The sequence below is a fragment of the Thunnus thynnus genome, chromosome 2, assembly GCF_963924715.1.
Source record: "Thunnus thynnus chromosome 2, fThuThy2.1, whole genome shotgun sequence".
In the NCBI taxonomy this organism is placed as follows: Eukaryota; Metazoa; Chordata; class Actinopteri; order Scombriformes; family Scombridae; genus Thunnus; species Thunnus thynnus.
The window spans coordinates 33,650,385-33,671,999 of record NC_089518.1 but is presented as its reverse complement, the minus strand read 5'-3'; the positions used below and the strand labels follow the sequence as shown (position 1 = coordinate 33,671,999).

The following is a 21,615-nucleotide window of genomic DNA, read 5'->3' as shown; positions in this document are numbered from 1 at the left end:
CACGCTTATCCAGTCTTTGAGCATTCACTCAACCATCCACACATACAAACATGTGTTTGTCTTACAATATATGTATGTGAGGAGACAAAATGACTCCTGAGTCACAATTATTTAAAAAACTATTTCAATTTAGTAGCCAATAATGTATATCTATTCAAGCATAATTGACAAAAAACATTTTCATGAAATTCTTTGTCAAATCCAACATTAACTTCTTTGAAAAATGTTTATTTTCACATTCTTGCACAGAAATTACCAGCAACCAATGCTTTCCATATTTTAAGCAGATATAGAAGCACACACACACACACACACACACACACACACACACACACACCACTCCTTCAGGGAGGAAACACCAGACCAGCTGCACAGCTGGGACCTCCACCCCCCAATAAACACCCACTCCATATCCAGGATGTTTATTTCATTGTCTGCTTCAGTGGTTAACAGCATGTTAACACATATTCACAGACAAGAAAGAAGGTTTCTGCCCGGACATGTCACCTCCGTCTCTTGTCTGACGGGTCGGTCAATGTTTCAGGTCAAAAGGACAGAACCGGTCACAGAACACAGGAGGAGGATGTGGAGGACAAAGGGGCACAACCTGAAGCCAAATACTCATATTTTTAGCATCCAAATTTGACTTGTTTTACATGCCTCAGGCTGGAAACATTGACTCACAGCATTATGTCACCTCATCTGCTTTGAATGCTAACCAGGTGTTCTGGTATTTTAACTTACATTATAAAGTGACAGTACATAATACAGACATTTATTATCTCAAAAATATACCATCTCCTTCAGTAGATGACCTTCATTAAATCAAAAGAGAAAAATCATTTCTCACAGCATTTAGCATTTTGTAAGAGTCAGTGTCGGACCATGTCGCAACTACCTGTCACTTCCATTTCAAGAGTCATAAGTAGAAGTCACAACTTAATGATTGTCTCATCATTATCTTCCTTCGTGTGGACTGTCAGCAGACATACAGCATTAATGGTATAAGCTTGGCATTGACACTGAGTCATTGCCTGCCTGCTGGCTTAACTTAAACTACTTCTTAAATAAATATGACTCATTGTATATCCTTAAGTAATGACTGCTATTTTAAAATCAGTTCATATTTTGGGTTATGGTTGTTAGGGCCCTTTCAGCACCGTGGCAAAAATGCAAGCTTTCTTATTCACTTCGGAGCTTTGGTGCAGTGTGATTGTCACTGTAAGGGGCTCTGGCAAAAATATGCAAGGTTGTCCATCAAAAAAGTTGTCCTGGCTCCATTTTTGTCAATGCAGCTGCATCCGGCGAGGTATTGTTTTGGCCAATCAAGAATATGCAGGCACCCGTGCCAGGTCAAATAACTTGTAGCTAAAGCATCCTCGTCATCATTTCTTGTTTACCTCACAAGCATCGAGACAGAGGAGAAAATTACAGCTGCTCTGACAACTGCAGTCTTACGATCAAAAAATCTAATCTAAGAAGTATAAACTGCTGCATCATGTGTTCGTATTTAAAACATCTTCAAACTACACTTCCTGGTTCATATTCTATCACATAGCAATAAGTCCACACAGTCTACCTGACATAACAAACATTTCATCATATGAGTTCTTTTGGAGGAATTTGTTGGTTGAATTCATCTCTCTATAAATATTTGACATGAATAAGTTTAGAAATCTTTGGGATAAATAACCTTGACCAGACTGGTATATATATCAAATATTATAGCTTCTTTAAGTTTATTTAAACATGTATCTCACGGTGCCACAGCACTGAACCATGTTTTTCTGAAGACGTTCTGAAGAAGAGTTATACTGACATCAAACTTTAATGCAGGCTTATGCTGAAAACCCCTGTCACAAACCAGCTAAGGGAGTGTGCCAAAAACGGAGTCTTGCAAAAGGTTAATTACACAAAATCTGTCATTTAAATTTAACTTGACACAGTTAAACAATGCAGCGTGGAAGTGAGCGATATCATCAGTGAGAGCAAAGCTCGGGAGTGTGAGATACAGTATGTGCTGTGGAGGTGTTAAATGAGCCAAACAACATACAGGATGGATACCAGCTGGAAGTGAGGGAGAGCTAATGGATCAGTCTTTATATAAACTTTGGGGGGTCGGGCTGATTGGGTGAGACGCATCACCGATGACCCTCCCAAGTGAGCTGTCTGAGCCTGAACACCTCAGCCCCTAACCCGATCCTCCCTGGAAATACAGCATTACAAACCAAGACCACCAAAGCAAACTTCCACAGCTGTTGTATTCATCATTGACCATCCAATCACAAGCAACTTCTACAATCCTGGTCAAGGTATAAAGAAAACAGTTCAGGCCAAACCTGACGTTAAAAACAGTGACAGAAGTCCATAAATTATCAAATAACTTGCAGAATAACATGCAAAATATTTCATGGCTTTTATGAGATGAAGACAATGTCTCAGCTGACCTTTATTGGCTCAGCATACGCTTTCCAGCAGCTAGTGGTTATAACGCCTAGCTTAAAGCAGTAATTGGGCTTAGCTCAAAATATGTGTACACATTGAATCAGTAACCATCTAAGTCTAAAGCCCACTTCTTCATCCTCTGGGCTAGTGATGCCCATACAAACACAAATTGATTTGATTAGCTCAAAGGTAAAGAATATCAATAGATCCTCTCAAATAATTCACATGATTCAGTTTCAGCAGTGGCTTTACACGACAATGAAAACTTCCTGCTTTTCAGCAACTGTGTAAAACTACATTCATTTACATAGATCCCCGTAGCTGCAAGAAGATTTACATGTTATAATCTTGATCAACTGGAAATTCATGGATTTTTAACAGGTAACACTGCAGGTTAATGTTCAAACCTGTTCGTCTGCTGTTAGTTATTATTTGGTTAGTTGTTTCATTAACATGCTCACTAGCAGTCCAATGACACACAACTCCACTAAAACTTTACCTGTTCTTGTTATGGCTGCCTTGGACAGTACTGTAGTATACATCATGTATGTATTATTGCAAAGCAAATGTACTGTATACTATGGTTAGACTGGGGAGGTTGTTGAGACACTGGGTCATTTCTGTTTTCTAACAGAATCCAGTCACATCTTGTGAGCTCAGTTTTCAACAGATATTGAGCCTTCAGCTGGAAGCTCGACCAATCTGTGAACTACGGGGGTGTACAACTATTTAAACTTTATACTTCAGCATGACTATGCAACTTAATAACCTATTTCTTTACAGACTGGGAATGACATGCAATAAAGGTCTGCTGCTGGAACTGAACTGCAGACATTGCATTTGCATGATATGGGTCTTGACCAGTAGACTACCAGGGTGCAACCTCAATAGCCTATTCAAAAAGACATATTTCAGGGGACACAGTGAGTTATAGGACAGCTTTCCTATTGAAACTCAATTTAAGAGTCCATCAAGTGGTGCATTAGCCCCATCAGGAGAAGGACGGGTTCACGTTGATGTCTCTTGGAACAAGAGGAAAAAAATAAAATTAAGCTCATACACTAGATGTGCTCCATGCTCTGATTACTGACAGCTTACTTTAGCATGAACTTTAAACTAAATTTCAATTCTATTTTGTCTAAAACATCATTCAAACTGAATAATAAAGTTAAATGAAACTAATTTTGTACTTGTCTGAGCAAAGCTAATGGTATTACTTTAAAGTCGATTCAGTCTTCATTATCCTGATTTTAAAATCTTTATGTAAATCATTTAATCTTAAAAATATAGTAATTATTATCTTTAGCCATGTGTAGAGTAGTGACCTGCTCTACCAGTTGAGCTGGAAATGAGCCACAGACTTATTATTCACACACGCGCTGTACCGTGTGCTTGGTTTTGTGATTGTTATTTCTTCCATGCAATTCTATGGTATGAGATCACTGGTCAGGAATGTTGTCAGACGGCTGCAGATGTGAACGTCGCGCTCATTACTGTTGGCTTTAAGGTGACCTAGTAACTGAGGTGTACACTCTCTTTTTAAGCTCATTTGTTCTGACTAAGCGTGTAAGCCGAATACTTGTTATGTAAACATACATAATCTTGCAGTGTTTTGTGTTAGTTCCATGTAACCTGCTCAAACTAGTCTGACTGGTGAATAAAAAGTGGCCCTGTGCCACCTATCACTGCTAAGAAGTTACAGCTACAGTCACAGTTTATCATCTATCTCTAATACAGTCAGAATACTGGTCACTACAAGGAGCTGTCACCATTACTTTAGTTAATTTAATGTGGATCTGAACTTTAAGAGACTGTTTTCTTGACAGTCTATGACAGACTTTTTTTATAAGATGCTTGTATACTGTATTTTATTTTGAAATTTCATACTTTCAAGATTGTAATAATTACAAATTGCTGGATTATTCTCCACTATTTCAATGTATATCTCTCACCATACAGGCAGAACATATCATTGATCCTAAATAAGGTTATGTAAAAAGTCTGGAGTAAATAAAAGTGAGAGAAGAAGACGCAGACAGACTCACAGCTCCAGGATCAGGATGACCTCGGCCTTGTTCTCGAAGACTTCGTGCAGCGTGATGATGTTGGGGTGCTGGATTTCCTTCAGGATGTTCACCTCGCGCTCGATGTCTTCCCTCGTCACCCCTCGTCGACTGGACTTGCTGCGCCGCTTCTTGATGAACTTGGCGGCGTACTCCACGCCTGTGATCCTGTGCCGACATCTTCTGACCACCGCGAACTGACCGCTGCCGAGGGGGGAAAAGGAGAGAAGAGCGTCAGAGGTGCATCTAGCGCTAAGATGTTAGTACTGAGTGACACTTTCAGGTTAAAACTCTACAGTGTGTAAACAGTGATTACTATCATAAACATCAGGGTTTTATCATCTTTCTTTTTTCCTTTGTTCCATCTGCAAATCTCTAATTAACAGCAGGAGAGCTGAGCAGAGTCAGAACTCTAAATGTGTATCTGCAATGGAGAGAAACAAAAAGTATCTGTGCATCCCTATGACATACTAAAAAAAACACCTGCCTTCGCTCTCTGCAACCCCTCATAATCAGTTTGACAACAGTGTGTAAATTATAGACGGGCAGCGCAGCCCTCGCTGTCAGCCGACACACTGATAAGATTCACAGCTCAGCATAATATCAACACAGCTGACAAAACATCCAAGCAGTAATCTGATCTCTCCACACACACACATACACATCTACTGTATGGAGCCGTTTTGTAGGGCAGCATAGACCATCACTGATAAAATGCACCATTTACCATGATAAAGTTATACAAATTAGTCTTAGAGTACACAGATTACATAAAGTTAGGAACCAAAGCTGGGTAAAAATGGAATCAATCATTTATTACGGTGAAGCAGTTTGTTAAAAGTATTCAACTTTCAGACAGGGATGACATCAGAGTTTGTCTACACAGTTCAAACTCTCATACTTCTGGAGAAGCTTATATGTTGGGCAGAACTGAGGGATTATGGTTGTGTTTCAGTATTATGGATTATATTATGTATTGGCTACAAAAGTACCTGCGTTTATAACTGAGGATTAATCTTAAGCCACAAATATGACTTAAAACATTTTAGCAAGTTGTGTGATTTCTATGATCTGAAAAAGCAGAATTTATTCATACTTTTCTAGATAAAACCTAGGAACTCCTGGTTGAATCTACAGCTGTATCAATTAGTTGATTAAGTATTTAGTTAATTGATAAAAAAAAAATCACTCTGCAAGAATTCTAATCACTTAAGTCATCATTTTAAGCCAACTTCAGAGAGAAATACCATAAATTCACTGCTGCTAGCTTTTCAAATTCCTGGTTTTCTGTATCCTTTATCATAGTAAACTAAACATCCTTGGGTTTTTGCAATTTTAAGATTTGAACTTGGGAAACTGAGTGGGGTTTTTTTTTTTTTTTGAAGACTTGATAGTCAAGCAGTAGAAATAGGTTGCCATGTACCTGCATGGCATTTTTTGTAACCAGTTTTTTCTTTTTAGGACCATAATGGTGTCTAGTTAAAATTTTTTGCCAAGGTCATGGGTCATGGGGGTTCATTTGGCGGCCATCTTGAATCGATGTCCATGCGTGTGTTGAAAAAAACACGACTAAAAAAACAATCCTAGTTTAATGTTGCAACAAAAAGACCCTACTGAGGTTTGATGCCTTATGAACTGCAGCCAGCCTCCGTGTTTGTGCACGGAGCAGCAATATGGCAAAATGTTCCCTGCTGAGATAATACTCACTTTTACCAACAAATGTCTAAAACTATGATTTGGATCCCACAACGACACATTTTATTTTTTTAAGAAAGCTCTAAGCTCCAGGTCGTACGTGGCAACTCTCACACCTGCCCAGATGTTATATATTCTACAGTGTTAACAGGCTGCAGCAGAGATGGCCTTAGATAAGTGGAATTAAAAAAAAAAACTATGTGTGAGCAGCGTGATTGCTGAAGTGCACACACAAGCACTTTTACTGTTTAGCCGATCCAAATGTGGTGGTGAGCCTGCGTGACATTTAAGTGTGACAAATAGGTCTATCTATGAACGACACGGGAGCTGTTATGGAAATTCCACCATCATGTTGCCGTGCGGCGTTGATGTTGTTGTACGCCGCTATCTGACTGGATAACGCTGACTGCACTGTCACTCTACCCAAGTACCGCCAGAAAAACCACTCGGGGGGATAGCAAGGACACTTGGCTGAGGGCTGTTGACGCCTCCGCCGATTGTGCCTCCTCCCGGCCCTGGCAATCATGAAGCACTTAGTGTACCAAACACCCACGGAGGGAAGAAGAGAACAAGGGAGTAAGGGGGTGAGAGAAAGGAGGAAAACGAGAGAGAGAGAGAGAGTGCCACATTCTGTCTAATTTTTTTTAAGGTTTCCATGGCCAGATTTTCACGCACATTTACGGAACAGAGAGGAAGCTATCTGGCAAAAACTCCCTCTGCCTTGGCCACAATAAAAAGAGAGGGCCCTGTGCTGTCATCTGACTCCCACAGTCCTGCCAAGACTAGAGAGCACAGTTGTCAGGAAGCAGTTTAGTAATTTAGCTATATGTCTCCCGCTCTAATACTCTCTCTACAATGTGTCTTCCGATATTTAATGAGTAAAATGCAGGATCCAAACTACAACACTGCCAGCTGCAGAGAGGCTTTAAAAGAAATAAGGCAACAGCAAACTCCCTCGGGATGTATCACTAACAAAAACGTCACCTCGTTCTGACTGGGAACTGTAGGACGTCTCTCGGGCTGATCGGTGGAGTCTGAGGTCATGACCACATTAATGTGAACCAATCAAGAAGTTTTCTGCTAAAACAATAGAAAGATCTGAATATTAAATGTCTTTGATCCCTTTCAACAAACATGGTAATCAGGTATTCAGACTTATCATCAGGGCAAAGCTTGATTTAATTGCCTCTAACTGTATCTGATCACTTACTTTTATGTTTCTATCAAAGCTGAAATCATTAGTGTAGTTTACTTAGTTAATTTAAGAAAAATACAAAACATTCATTGCTTCCAGCTTCTCCCATGAGATGGATTTGCTGATTTTCTGTTTTATATTGTTGTTAATCTAATACCTTTGGGGTTTGGACTGTCGGTCAGACATGAAAAGCAATCTGAAGATGTTATTATAAGCTGATAAGTCATGGTTATTTTACAACATTTTAATTTTATTGACTAAAATCACTGACGTTAAACTCAATAATGAACCAGGGATGCTGATGTCACTGATATGTCTAAACAAGGCAAACAATAATTCTTACTTGATGAAGCCGATGTTACAGCTCTGGATATATTCTACATTGATATCATGATAAACCACATAATTCTGACAGTTATAAATTTGTTTTCTGAGAAACCGAGCTACCGTACGGACTCGCCAAATGGAACGACGGCTCTTTAAGGAAGCGACTCGTCCTGCGACCGAGCCGGAGACATGAAGCAGACAATAGTGGAGAGAAGACAGAGCTGAGGACGAAGGCTTTCTCATGCTAATGACACTTCCACCCCCATTCAGTCTGACCTCACCCTATTGTGGTTCCCACCTCCGTGCGAATAGAAGAGGATTTGATCTGTTTCTTCCAGACAAATTGACAGCAAGGCCTTAGAGAGCTGTCGGTCACAATGTGTACATGTAATTTAACACACACACACACACACACACACACACCTGGCTGGATGAAGTCACAATACACTGGATGTTATTGTCGCTTTAGCTACAAATGCGCAGCTGTAAAAGTTGATGAGAGAGATGAAGATGATGGCTGATGATTATATGTTTGGGCTATGAGTTTAAAAAAGTACTGTGTTATTTGCAGTGGTTCATATTTTTGGCCAATAAAAACTTTGCCCTTTTTTTTTATAAACATAAAGTATTCTGCAAGTTCAGCAGATACAAAACAAATTACGTAACATCATATGACAAACCGCTGAAACTGGAAAAGTAGGAAATTGGCACCTGATGAAACTTAAATGCCAACAGTAACAACAACAAACCATTCGATATTTTTCAACTTATTCATATGCTGTCAAATTTTCCACTGCTGTAAGCTCACGCAGAGGAAAAGTCTAATCTGTAAAGCTGTGTGGTACTCGGTGTGAAAATACTGCTGAGGATGAGAAAGGAAAACACAGCTGATTTCCTGTTCTTGATTATACACCATCTGTGCACTTTTTGAAAACATCATGTGACTCTCGAAATGTTACTGTTTGCTTAACTTGTCCAGTGAATGAGCTTATCCATAAAAAAAACATACATGTAGCAGTGTTTTCTCTGGATTAAACTACATCTAAAGGTGGTAGCGTCTTCTGCAGGAGGGCTCGATGAGGGAAAGTATGTTGGAGAACAGTAAAAAGCAATCATGGGTGAGAAATGTACAACTGTTGGACTCTAATGTTCAGCACACACACAAAAAAGTCCTTTGCACACACACACACAAAAAGAGAACTGATTCAGACACTTGAAAATATTATGTGTGATATTTTGTAAGAGCTCTTATGCTGCCTGACAGTTAAATAGGCAGTGAAGCCTTGTGAATACAAACACTGAAAAGTTCACTGTTCAGTACGACTATACCTCAATATCAGTAAAGAGTTCTGTGAATTTCCAATGGTCATGTCATCTATTTTTAAGGGTATGACTGATTATAGAACTATTGATGTGTGATTAGGTTTTTTACAGTGCTTAACAACTTATGTACTGATGTTAATAATTCTTGTTTTGACTGAGCTACACAGAGAAGGGAAACTTGAGTTGTAATAAGGGAAGTGAAGGAAAATACCTTCAATAGTGAATGATGGAAGACTGTAGATTAAAGTTTTCTTGTAAAAAAGGTTTGTTTACATTCATTGTTATTCCCCAAAGCACTTTATGTGAATCCTTAAGGTCTAAGAAACGGGATGAATGAATTTGCTTCTTTATAAAACCTTTGCAAAGCCATTTTTTCTTCAAGGTTTGACACCTGCATCGTATACATCCATGTTTACATGCAAGTACTCTTCTTCTTTAATGCCTCTGTTGGCACATTGCTTACTACAACCTGCAGAGTGTGGAACCATTGACAGGACTGTGTGTGTGCAGAAGACAAAGAAAAAGAGGACATACTCTTTAAAAAAAAAAAAAAATGCTCCATAGCTCTACCAGAGGTCAAGAACTCCACAGGGTCCCTTTAAGGCATCAGGTTCTGCAAGATAATATATTTACAACTGCAGAAACATTGTTGACGCTATCAGCCTCGACAGACTAGTGAATAATCATTTGTCAACATATGTTATGGTTGAAAAAATATGAAAAATATGTGCTGCTGTGCCGCAGACCACCAGAGTTGTCCAAAAACTATTAAAACATGTCAGTGAGCCACAGTGTTGTTCCCTCAGGGTCTGAGCATGTTAGTTTGTTTAGAAACTGCACCAAAGACTAATAACTATAATCATGAATCTCTGCAGAGTAGTTCTGTGTACAGCAGGCACCACTGCGGAGCCATTTCTACATAAACTACTTGTATATTCTATCTGGTGTCTTTGTTTTTATTTATTTTGATTGTATTTGATTTTATTTTCTTTGACTGAGAAGCACTTTGTGACTGCTGTCTGTGAAAGAAGCTATATAAATAAACTTTGTTTGCTTTGCTACAGTGCCTGTACTCTTCATAGCTAAACAACACGTCACCCGGTGCAACAAGAAATTTCCAGTCATCCGTTTAAAAATGGATATTACGCAAACATAACAACGATAACAGCTAAAAGATGCATCGAGAAAAAAACTGCCTGTTTTTAGTGATAGTTTTAGGGTATGCGGAAAGCGAACCGCACCTCTGCACTGCTTTTATTTCCAAAGCTTTCCCACTGTACGCACATAAAGAGAGAGGAAAGAGAGCCCACCCTTAGTTAACAACACCAGCTGCACACACATACAAACAAGGGGAAAATGGCAGCGGTTCAAATGAGCTCTCTGTCCTTAGTGAGGTGGTGGAACTCCAAAAGCTGCTTTGAAAATTAAACACCCTTTCCCTGGATGAGTTTCACTTCCTGGGAGCTGAGACTTACCCTTTAAAATGTAAGATGCTAAGAGCTACGTTAACAGGAGTCAACGTTAATGTGGTGGATTCTCCTTGCTGCAGGATAGACCCCCCCCCCCCTTTATGTTTACTTACTAGTAGAGGCTATCTGGGAAATCCCTCTCATCCTCTGGGGATGTTCAGGGAGAGCAGTGACTTGCACGAATGCTGCTGAATAAGCGCAAGGTTGGAGCAGAAAATAACGAGCGGGCCGTGAAGAAAAAAAAAAAACCCTTCCTGGGAATCACTGACAAACACGGGGCTGTTTTTCAAGAGCAGCTCCCCCTCTCGAGCCTGTTTAGTGCAAAAAAACCCCAGATAGTCTGCGGTATCAAATTGCTCAGTCCCCTTTGTTGTGCGTAAAGCAAAAGACAAGGCTTCCAAAGCTTTTGGCCTACTTGTTTCTATAAAGCAACTGGAGGGGAGGAGATGATAGGATAGGAAGGGAGAGCAGGTTGGGAAAGCAGAGGAGAGGTTTGTTTGTGTCTATCGGAGCTGCCTGTGTGTGTGTGTGTGTGAGAGAAGCTGCCTCGCGTTACTTAACACCGCTGGCTGGAGAGTGTTTATCTCTGGAAAGATACTGCGGCAGTTAACAGATTTATTGCTGCGTGTTTCTCTTTTTCCCTTCACGTTGTAGATCTGGGTGACAATAACAGCTCAGATGTTACCTCAGGTTAACGAGATGCCAACCCTCCTGTTGAATGTACACACACGGAAACGCGGTTGCGTATACAAAAGTACAAAGTAACTGACCCTCCTTCAGCTGCTTCTTAAAAACAGACCTGCTCTCGGTCGATTTACATGCAAACAGCCGCATGGAGGCCAAGTTAAGAGCATCTGTTCAGCCTGTGCGAACACAGCAAATTTGATTTTTATTTCTGCTGAAGTGTTGATTTAAAGCTGTAGTTGAAGACAGGCCTCAGTATTAAAAGCACCGTGCTGGAACCTCCTTTAGAGACTTGCTCACGCTGCAGATATTAAATCAAACGCTGCTGCAAAATACTTACTGCAAGATGTTTGGAAGAGAAGCATCTGTTGAATGAATGTAACGCAATGTAGAGCTGAACTGATGTGTCGATTAATCATTCAGTTCAATCAACAGAAAATTCATTGGCAGCATTTTTGATGATGGTTTTTCAAAGCACAAATGCCAAAATTTCCCAGCTCCAGCTTCTCAATTATGATTATAATTATGATTTGCTGCTTTTATTTGTCTTATGTAATAGTGTCGTTGGGTTTCGGACCGTCGGTTGGACATAAGCCTGAAGATCTCAGGCTTAAGGATGTTTCGATGCACATTTTTCACTGTTTTCTGATGTTTTATAGACCAAAAATTCACTGATTCATTGAGATAATAACTGGCAGATTCATTGATTAGGTCCAGGTTGCAGCTCTAATGTGATACAACTCATCTTTCAGCAGCACAGTTCAGTAATATGCCACTGTAGGTAATGTTGTCTGACTTTTCATATTTGATGTTTCCCTCAGAAAATCTGGCTGAGGTAAAAACATCTTGTCCTGTTGATGTAGTAGGAATTAAATATAAGTAAAGATTAGAGAGAGTAGCTTTGGCATGGTACGGTAAGGTCTTCTAGCAGGATGCTCTTTCATGAAAAGCAACAAACAAGACGGCTTTAAACCAAAGAGATGCGATGCGTTGTAAGTCCGCTCTGTAAGAAGACCGACCAGCGGACACTAGTGAGCTGTCAAATCAGTGCGGTCTCGCCCGGATGACCGGTTGATCTTAGTTAGAGCTTTCTGCTCTGACTGGGAGTCTGGCCGTGTCAAAATGAGGCAGCGATGGAATGATCAATGTACAGCGGTAATGAGAGACAGAAAGGCCTTGTAAACAAAAGTCAGTGAAGTGGGGAGTGGGGTATGGTGAGGAATATGTTTGATGACAGTGTGTAATGTGCAGTAAATAAATCAGTCTGAACAGAGCAAGGAGCTGTAGATGGTTTCTATATTACTACTTATGCATTTCTATACTTAGAGTACATTTATGATTTTTAAGTATTTTTATGGTGTGAACTCATACACACCCAGAAGCAGAAGCTGCTGCAGCTCTTTTATAGTGTGTAATAACTGCTGACTTCAAGATAAAAGATAGAGATTAGGAAAATAACCTACATTTAGCAACCAAAGATAAACTGGACGGTGATTTAACAATAAAAAAAAAAACAAAAAAAAGGCATTCACAATAACAAAATACATGTGCCAAGACTCACAGTAAAACAATGAATCACGTGCACTGCTGTAATGTTCATCATCAATTTAAATGGCTGTTAATTCATAAAGAACTGATTTATAACCACACGTTTTTTTATTTTTTATTTTTTTACAGTGGCTTATCATTTCCTTTAACACTCAAGTAATGAGGAAATATTTGCTGACTACATCAGGGTCACTTCACTGATTATCACCTCTCCAGTAGATAGCAGGAAGTAACTGGTTTTACTACAGTTTCATCAAATCTGACAGACGCTCTGTGGTGCAACTGACCTACATGGGTATCAGACATTATGACATTATGGCTCTGATGCCACTAAATGAAAAGTGTTACTACTCGAGCCGAGACAAAAAGTCGCTGAAAGGAACTGTCTTATTTTTCTATCGGTGCGCTGTGATGTAATTCACCGATCAGTCAAAACATATGTCGTAATTAACACGACATGATCAAATAGTTTTAGCTTTAATAAGTAGACACGAGGTTGTGTTGAAAAAGGCAGCTTCCTCTGTGAGAGTGAGGTGATAACAAGCTCAGTCTGAAGCTGAAGTCGTCGACGCGGGGTGTCTGGCACAGCTTGGGCTGACAGCAGCTGAAGATGACACACGTACTGCTTCTTTTTCTCAGACACACACACACACCTGCTTGGAGAATCTCTATTTTGCCCGGCTGGAGAGAAGATTTCAGCATGTGCTCCTGCTGGCTCTAAAAATCTCAGTGGCGAGGATTATGCATCAAATGCAGAAAATAAACCCTGGTGTTTTACCAATAGAAGCGTTTTTTTTTTTCTTCCAGCCAGACAGTGCATGACCAAGCCTTTCTCTAAGACCGGGCTTATGCCGGGTCTGGACGGTATTAAATGTAAATCATTTACTGCAAAAAAAAAAAAAAAAATCGAATATCAAAATAATTCCTACAAGGACAACGGGCTGGAAAAGGAAAGTGAGATATTCATCCCTCTAATCTTTGGCCTCAATCCTGCCATAATCCATCTATACATTACAGTCTTTTCTATAGAGCCTACGGTCACGGGGGTATAATGCATTGTGTTCCATGACATCCTTACACCCATCAAACACAACAAAGGATAAGAGAATAAAAAAAGCCCTACTAGCAACAGGTTGTCAGCACAGTGCAACATGTTATTAACACTGCGCTATATATACATACATGTAAAGATGATGGCATTAAACACATGTTTCAAGCAGAGCAGTATCTGACCCATCACCTTTCCCTTTCAATTTATCTATGCTTCTATTAGTGATGGGTTTAACTTCAGCCTGTTGTCACAACAACTACTGAGCCTCCAGTATATTGAGCAAATCCACTGCATGACCTTGTTATCCTTATAATAGCATCCTTCCTTTTGTTCTAATCATTATTTTCATGAAAGATTATTCTGTTTATTAATCAATTTAGTCTATACAATGTGACAAAATAGTGAAAAATGACAACCACAAGATACCAGAGACCTGACATCCATAACTCAACGATATTCAATTAACAATATTAAACAAAACAAGTAGAACATTTTCCCTTAAAGACTTCAACAATCATCAAAATAACACAACACGATTCCTAAACTGATGTAACTTTCAAGAATAGGAAACATTGTCTTTGTCTTTGTGCTGCACTGGCCAGTTCTACTTGGCATATCATCTCCTTCCACTACTGTGAGCCAGCTATTGATCGGCACTGTGTACTACTACTGTGAAATAGGAGAGGGTGCTGAAAAGCTGAAACGTGTTAAGTACAATAGCAGGCGGGCTAGCGGAGCTTCAGGAAGGCGCTCACCACGCACACAAGTCCCTGTCAGATCTGATACTGATGCATACGGACTGATGAAGGATGACACACACACGCGGGGAAACACAATGGGTGTGATCTCACCGACACTTTGGTTTCCTTTGGCGTGAACCGCAGAGGAAGCTTGCTTTGTTCCATTTTTTTGTATTTTGTTCATTTTGGTTAATGCTGCCTAGTAACAAGCGTACCAGACAATGAATAAAGGCACAAGAGCAAAGTAAATTTTATGTTTCTCAAGTGTTTTTGAAGATCTACCACCAATAGTAATAAAATAGTATTAGATTATTATTTATTTATTATACTATTATTAGCATCTGCTCAATTGTCTTTAGCTAGCGATGCCATTTTTTGCATCCCGGTGTACACTGAGTGTTATCCCTGCGATAACCTCAGCAAATACCTAATCTACACTGCTGCCTCACATCTGCCTATTAAATCCGCTCTATGGACTGACATACTTTCTAGAGATGGTGCAGTGAAAGGGATTTGATGTCATTAAATACAGGTCTACATTTCAGGTTGGCTATCACAAGCCATCTGATAAAAGTGAGGCACTGTGTTCTGGCATGAGTCTCCATCCCCGGCAGCTTTGTGACAAAGCAGCTTTTATGCAGCCCGATGATTGGCTGATGGGATCAGTCATCACCATGTCAGCCTGGTGGTAACGAGTGGCAGGCTTGACATCTCTATACAAACCAAATCGTCACACAGTAACCCCTGGCTAAGTGAGTGGAATACACTGTATATATAGTATTATTGGATTATTTAAACTCTCAAGCATTAATATCAGTATTATGGGACCAGAAGGGACAGCCACGGTTATATTTTGGCACTGAAAATAAAATTTGGAACCAGATATAATATAAATGAAATATAAAAAATAAAACCTGAACTGAAAAAGGAAACACTGACATTCAAACACTTGTATTGAAAAAAGTTCCATTGAAAAATAAAACACAGCCATTAAAAAAAAATTACAATCTTATTTTATTTTGATATTTTTTGCATCATGTTTTTCAATATCAATCTTCAGATTTTTTTCTTCACGTCTTTTTTCAGTGACAGGGTTTTTTTTAAAATTACGTTGTCAGTTTTTTTTCCAGTTTCAACTTTTTGTCAGTGTTCTGGTGTAGAGAGGAGGACCTACATTACCCAGCATGCCTTGCGGTCTGACAAAGATGTCTGAGGGTGATGGAATCATGGCGGAGATTTTGAACCACACTGTTGTAATTTTCGCTCTAGGACTGTTAATATGTTACTTTATTAAGATATAATATTTTTTCCATTTAGATTCCCAGTAAGGCCTGTTTGTGAATCTGCTGATCAGGATAAAGTGCTTGAATGTGTTCACTCTAACTAAGTTTGCAGAACAGCAGCTAGTCTCAGTGTGTGTGGTTAAAATAGAAAAGAAAATTAGCAACCTCACTGCTGCTTATTGGGAAAAGACAGAGAGCATAGAAAACAGTAAAAATGTTATGAAGAAATGAAATGTTGTTGCAAGGTTTTTACACATCCAGAACTATGTTAAAAATATCAAATATACTCCAACTTAAAAAAACTGGCAGAAAAACCTTGCACTGAGAAAGTGAAACACTAATGAATGTTCATTAAAACACACTGAAATGTATAAATACAATCCCCTTTCATTAGCACTGAGAAACCGAAGCCAGCTACTCCATTAGCGGTCCATTGGCGTTCTGCCTTTTCACCTTGCAGGGTATGACCGTGACTCTTAAGTGTTTCCATACTTAGAGAAGAAGCATCACAGTCAAACTCATCTGCCAAACTGTCATAGGAAAAACACAGCATCCGTCAGCTTTTATGGACGTGGTGATGAACTTGAGGTTTGAACAGGACTGCCGAGTAGGGCCGTAACGGTAGGCGTGTTCGTCCTGAACTGTCACGTTTGCTATAGAGTTAAATGAACCAGGGATATTCGGTTACAATACCATTACACTATTCTATGCATCTTAAAGAAAACTGAGGCTATACTATACAAAACACTTTATTAAAAACTTTGCATACGTCTTTATAAGAAAACTTACGCTATACTATACTAAAATACTTAATAAATAAAATAAAAAATAAATCTCCGCTGGTTGCATCTGGCAGTTGTGGTGGCGTTGCAGCAGGAGCTTGAACACCTACATGCCCCCAGACACACGTGAGAGATATCTGCACTCTTCTAGTAATAAATTACATCATTAGATTATTAATACTGAAGTGTAAGCAGCATTTTATTGTTGTAGCTGTTGGAGGTGGAGCTAGTTTAAACTGCTTTATAAACAGTTAAACCATAAATCTGTTGTCAGCAGGTGTCCTGACCCACTGCAGGAAACAGAAAGGTTGTTTTCCTTTTTCCACCGCAGCACAATTAAGCTGTTTCAGTAATAGTTTTGGCTAATGAGCCATTGTTGGATGTTTACATTTTTCAAAATAAAAGACCAAAATGTTATTTTCTACCTTTATTTTTATTATTTTTTTTCTGCTGTACTGAAATTGTACCAAATTGTGAATTTTGTGTACCGTTACATCCTTCTGCCAAGTGTTTTGGATAACATGAAAAGAACAAATGCTTACTGATAAACCTTGGATGTGCAATGGTGGGTTTTGCTTTTCAAAATCAGAGATTAATATTTCATGGGGATAAAAATCATCTTTGCTGTTTTGCTGCCAAATTGCTTGGCACTTAAGAGAGCAAAAACAAAGTGAGAGTGAAAGAAAGAGAGCAGTGTGTGAAAGTGGGAAATGGCTCAGCTTCTGTGTGCGTCATATTTTACCAGTTATTCTGTTGAACCTAACAATTCCTCATGAAAATCTTTGCAATGGCTTTTAGTTCTGATATCTGGTTCCTTCTTTGTTTTCATCTGAATTCTTTCCATCCCAATTGAACAACCACAAGACTTTTTCTTTTTCCAACAATATACTCCATTGAGAATCTGGGTCATGCCACATGAAAGGAAGGGAACTAACAATCTTTATTTTTGTGTGAGGTGTCGCTTTAAATGTGCCTGGTCACTGCAATTACAGTCCTGCTTCTCTAGTTAATTGAATTGTCTTTGGCTCATGAGGGATGAATAAAGTCTCAGTACGCTGCGAACCGTCCTTTGGCAGATTCAGTGTCCAGATTCACCTCATCAGTCTGTTCCTCTGGCAGCAAAACTAGAGATGATACATCTCTGAGCACTTCCTCTACTTCCTCTATTCTCTTGACACTTGTTGGCTGTTTATGTAGTGGAGGAAGTGATAAGTATAAATGACAAAGAAGATAAAAATCAGAACAGTAGCCACATACTGCAGACAAATTACAAACGGTACTACTTGCCCGAACCTTGTGACGTTTCCATTCTCTGCTCTGAAAAGTAGGCCTTTAGTTGATCAACTGATTTTTTTTTTTTTTTTTTTTTAGCAAAAATGTCCAACATAAGTTCAAGCTGCTTTTCTTTGTTTACAGTATGTGATTGTAAACTGGACATATTCTGTTCTGTTTTTATAGACCAAATGAATAATTGCCAGATTAAGCAATAATGAAAATAATTGTTAATTGCAGGCCCAATGTATTCCACACTACATGTTGTCAAAATCCAGTTAAACCATTAAGCTGTCATTCTTCTGCTGATAGATACTAAATATTACTGCTAAAGGTTTTTGGCTACTTTACTCTTACACATTATGAATCATTTTATACTAGTTCTAATATATTTTCAAGCAGTTTTTTCTTAATATATTGTAAAATGTCACCTACTGAGGTATCTTCCTAAATGAAAACTTCAAAATTTGTCCAACGTCTGAACCAAACTCAACAATGATGGCTAATGGCCACAAACATCCCACAAGGCAACAGAGTTCAAAACAACACATATGCAACATAAAATGCCTTCTTTAATGGATTAATGAACTGCAAAGACACATAACTCGAACAGTTCAGTCAGAGGCCTTTAGTGTGGCCGATGGAGAAGAAGGTTTTCATTGGTTTCATGCGCCTTTCACATCAGTTTTAATCTACTCATCTCTTCCCAGTCGCTTCCGACCACATTCGGGCCAGACCACCGAACCCTAAATGCCACCGTCTCTGCAGGTCAACTGCTGACGGAGAAGCAGAAAGGATGCTGCCTCTCCGCTGTCCGATATGATTCAGTGTGAGAACTCCCCGTGGAGGCCAAGCTTTTCATTAGCATGGAGCGAAGTGTGGGAGGGCGGCTCAGAGTGCTCCCTGCCTACCCATCTTTAGTGTGGGCCACAAACTGCACCGGCAGAAAAACATTATGCAACAGCCATGCCATTGTGTATAGCGGAAGGGTAACCATGGCAACAGGATTCAGAGACTAAGCAGAGGAAGGAAGAGTGTGGTAGATAATCCTGGGTTGGTGTTAAAAGAGTGTGTGTGTGTGTGTGTGTGATTGCGTACAGATATGATTTTTTGTCAGGATGTTCCAATAGAGTCATTTTTATGGCATAGTGGCCACCCTCGGTATTGCAAGATCACATGATGCACACTGTCCCAAAAAAACTTTATCAAAATTGACATTTGGTTTGCAGCTTGTGCATTTCATTGGGATTTTCAAAATAAAATCTGAATTAAAAAAAAAAAAAAAAGGCAAAATGGTTTCCCATATTGCCTCACCCTAGCTCAATGTATATAGTATTTTTGGGGCATTTTTTGCCTTTGTTTGACAGTAGAGAGCTAAGGAAATGAGAAAAAAAGAAAGGGGGACAAGAAGCAACAAAGCGTAGCAAACTCTCACTGGTGAAACCAGGTAGTCAACAAACTAACGCTTAGCCTAGCTACTGAACTGATCAGGTTGACAGATGAAATAATCAGTCCAAAGCTAAACAACAGATTTTTATAATATCTACATGAAACGTTTAAATAGCTCAGTCAAAAATAATGCAATTATGTGTGACTGTGACTTTTTTCTCACTTGTCTGCAGGTGTATGGACTTTTTTTTCCCAACACACAGCTGTTTTACACTCTGGCAGCCAAACGTGAACTCGGGAGGGAGGAGTCACATTCAGACACAGTTGCAGTTTTAAAAACTATAAGCGACAGCACTGACGGACAGATTCCTGACAGAAAGCAGAATGAGAGGCAGGCTTGTGTTTGCGCTTGTCTAGTAGCCACAGTGAAAAGCCATTCAACGTGTCAGAAGAATGTCATTCACCTCCCCCAGCTTCGGGGTTTTAAGGCAGCACAGACAATGGATACATTGTGCGTAGAGGTAAGGAGAGGTGAAAGGTTTTCTTTACCATCTTCAGACTTGTTATGATCTACAGTCGCCATGGCTCCCAAACATTTTCACTGTCCGGAGCTCCTGAACGGATTCCAACAGCCAAACTGTTATTATAGTCATTAAAAGACATTCTTTACCAGTATACGTGCATAAATACAATCGTCCTGGTACGCTCTAAGGATCTCTGTGTTGGTGGTAGAAAGACTGATCTGGACAACTATGTCACCTCCTCTGACAGTTGTCTGAGAGAATTAATTCTTGGTGCAGAGATAATTGGCAAAGCCTGATGAAAACATTCAATGTGAAACAATGGGATTAGTTGATGAAGTATGAAGCTCTCAGTGCTCCTCTATGGTTGTGATTTTGAGGCTTACAATAGTTAATAATATATGCAAATATTCAGTGACCAATATATGACCAATACCATGTCAAAACAATCCAACCATAAATGACTAGGACTTGGTAATTGTCTCTAATTGAAACACACGTTACAGCAAATTGGTACCATTGAGTAAAATCATATTGTTACCTTTTCTCATATTTGGACAACACTAAATGGCCAATGTCCAGACAGATATCATACTGATTTTGATATTATACCAGAGTTTGAGACCAGTAACAAAACTGGAGATGTATCAATCCAAACCACCAGATCAGGTATTTGACTTATTTATCACCATGTCAGTACTTGGTATCACTAAACTGACGAAATCTGCATTTAAATCAAAGACAATCTGAGTAAGAATAAGTTAAAAATATCACAACCAGCTCAGACATTTGATGGTAAGCGACTGACGGTTCAGTCAGGACACTCGCATCAATATTGCAACAATATGCTTTTGCTTTGGCAGTGTAGCTCTGCTCATGTGATGCCCTGGAACAAATCTGAGCAAACTGGACACAGACGGTCCCTAAGCTCACAACCCTCCCTGGCATGCAGAGCCTGACGTTCGCAGCGTTTGATGAATATGAACACATATCAAAAGAAAGAGCAGCGAGGTCGCAGAGCACGGAGTTGTCGCGTACAGGCTGATTAAATGTTTATACGGACAGCTGATTGTGAGCGACAGGTCGTGGACGTGATCGATGTAAACATGATATGTCATGTTGGCATTTCTCAAATGGCACTTCAGAATAAGAAGAGGCTTCGGTGTACCTGCCTGCTGTCCTAATAAGCTCGTTAGTTAAAACGGGAGGACAGAGAAAGTCAGAGACAAACGCAGAAGCCAACTTGATATCAGGCTCTGCATACAAAACGAGAGAAGTGCAAGACTGTTGTTCTGACAACCAAGGAGCTGGTGGCAGGAGGTGAAAAGGGGGGACTGCCGGTGCTTCGGCTGGCCCGTCTATCGTCTCCTGTTTTATTTTGTGCTTGGTCTTTAAAACATGGCCCCTATATGTCTGGTGAAACTGACATTCAGCAGGTTTCGTGGTGAGTAACTCCGTCATGACTCAGGGAAAAATCAGGAAGCACACAGACTGCTTTTGTAGGTTTTGCCAAGATGCTGATGTGACCCTGTTGTTATGAGCCGATCTCTAAAAACGACGAGTTGGCAGGAGATGAAATTCAACTGCGCTTAATGATACGTCGTAATGACCATGGGATTAACAGAACTGCATTTCCTCGCCTCCGGTCTGACCTTGTTGACATTAATTAAACCGACCCCGCTTTTCAAAGCTGTTGTCGATTCTTTTCATTATCTCAAAGCAGAAAAAAAACACAGCAGAGAACACAAAAGGTTGATCTTTGAGGAAAGGATCTTCTAGGAAACCAAACATAACAGACCGAGGGAGCGTGAATACAGTCAAGGCAACT

General features: G+C 39.6%; 1 protein-coding gene across 2 annotated transcripts in view; it reads right to left on the bottom strand.

Annotated features, from left to right (window-relative positions):
• Positions 1-21,615, bottom strand: part of dapk1 (death-associated protein kinase 1) — a 79,502-nt gene that overhangs the window by 44,583 nt on the left and 13,304 nt on the right. For both annotated transcript variants that reach the window (XM_067571512.1, XM_067571520.1), the window contains exon 3: positions 4,491-4,712. In XM_067571512.1, the coding sequence (XP_067427613.1) occupies positions 4,491-4,712 (222 nt within the window). The remainder of the gene's footprint in view (positions 1-4,490; positions 4,713-21,615) is intronic.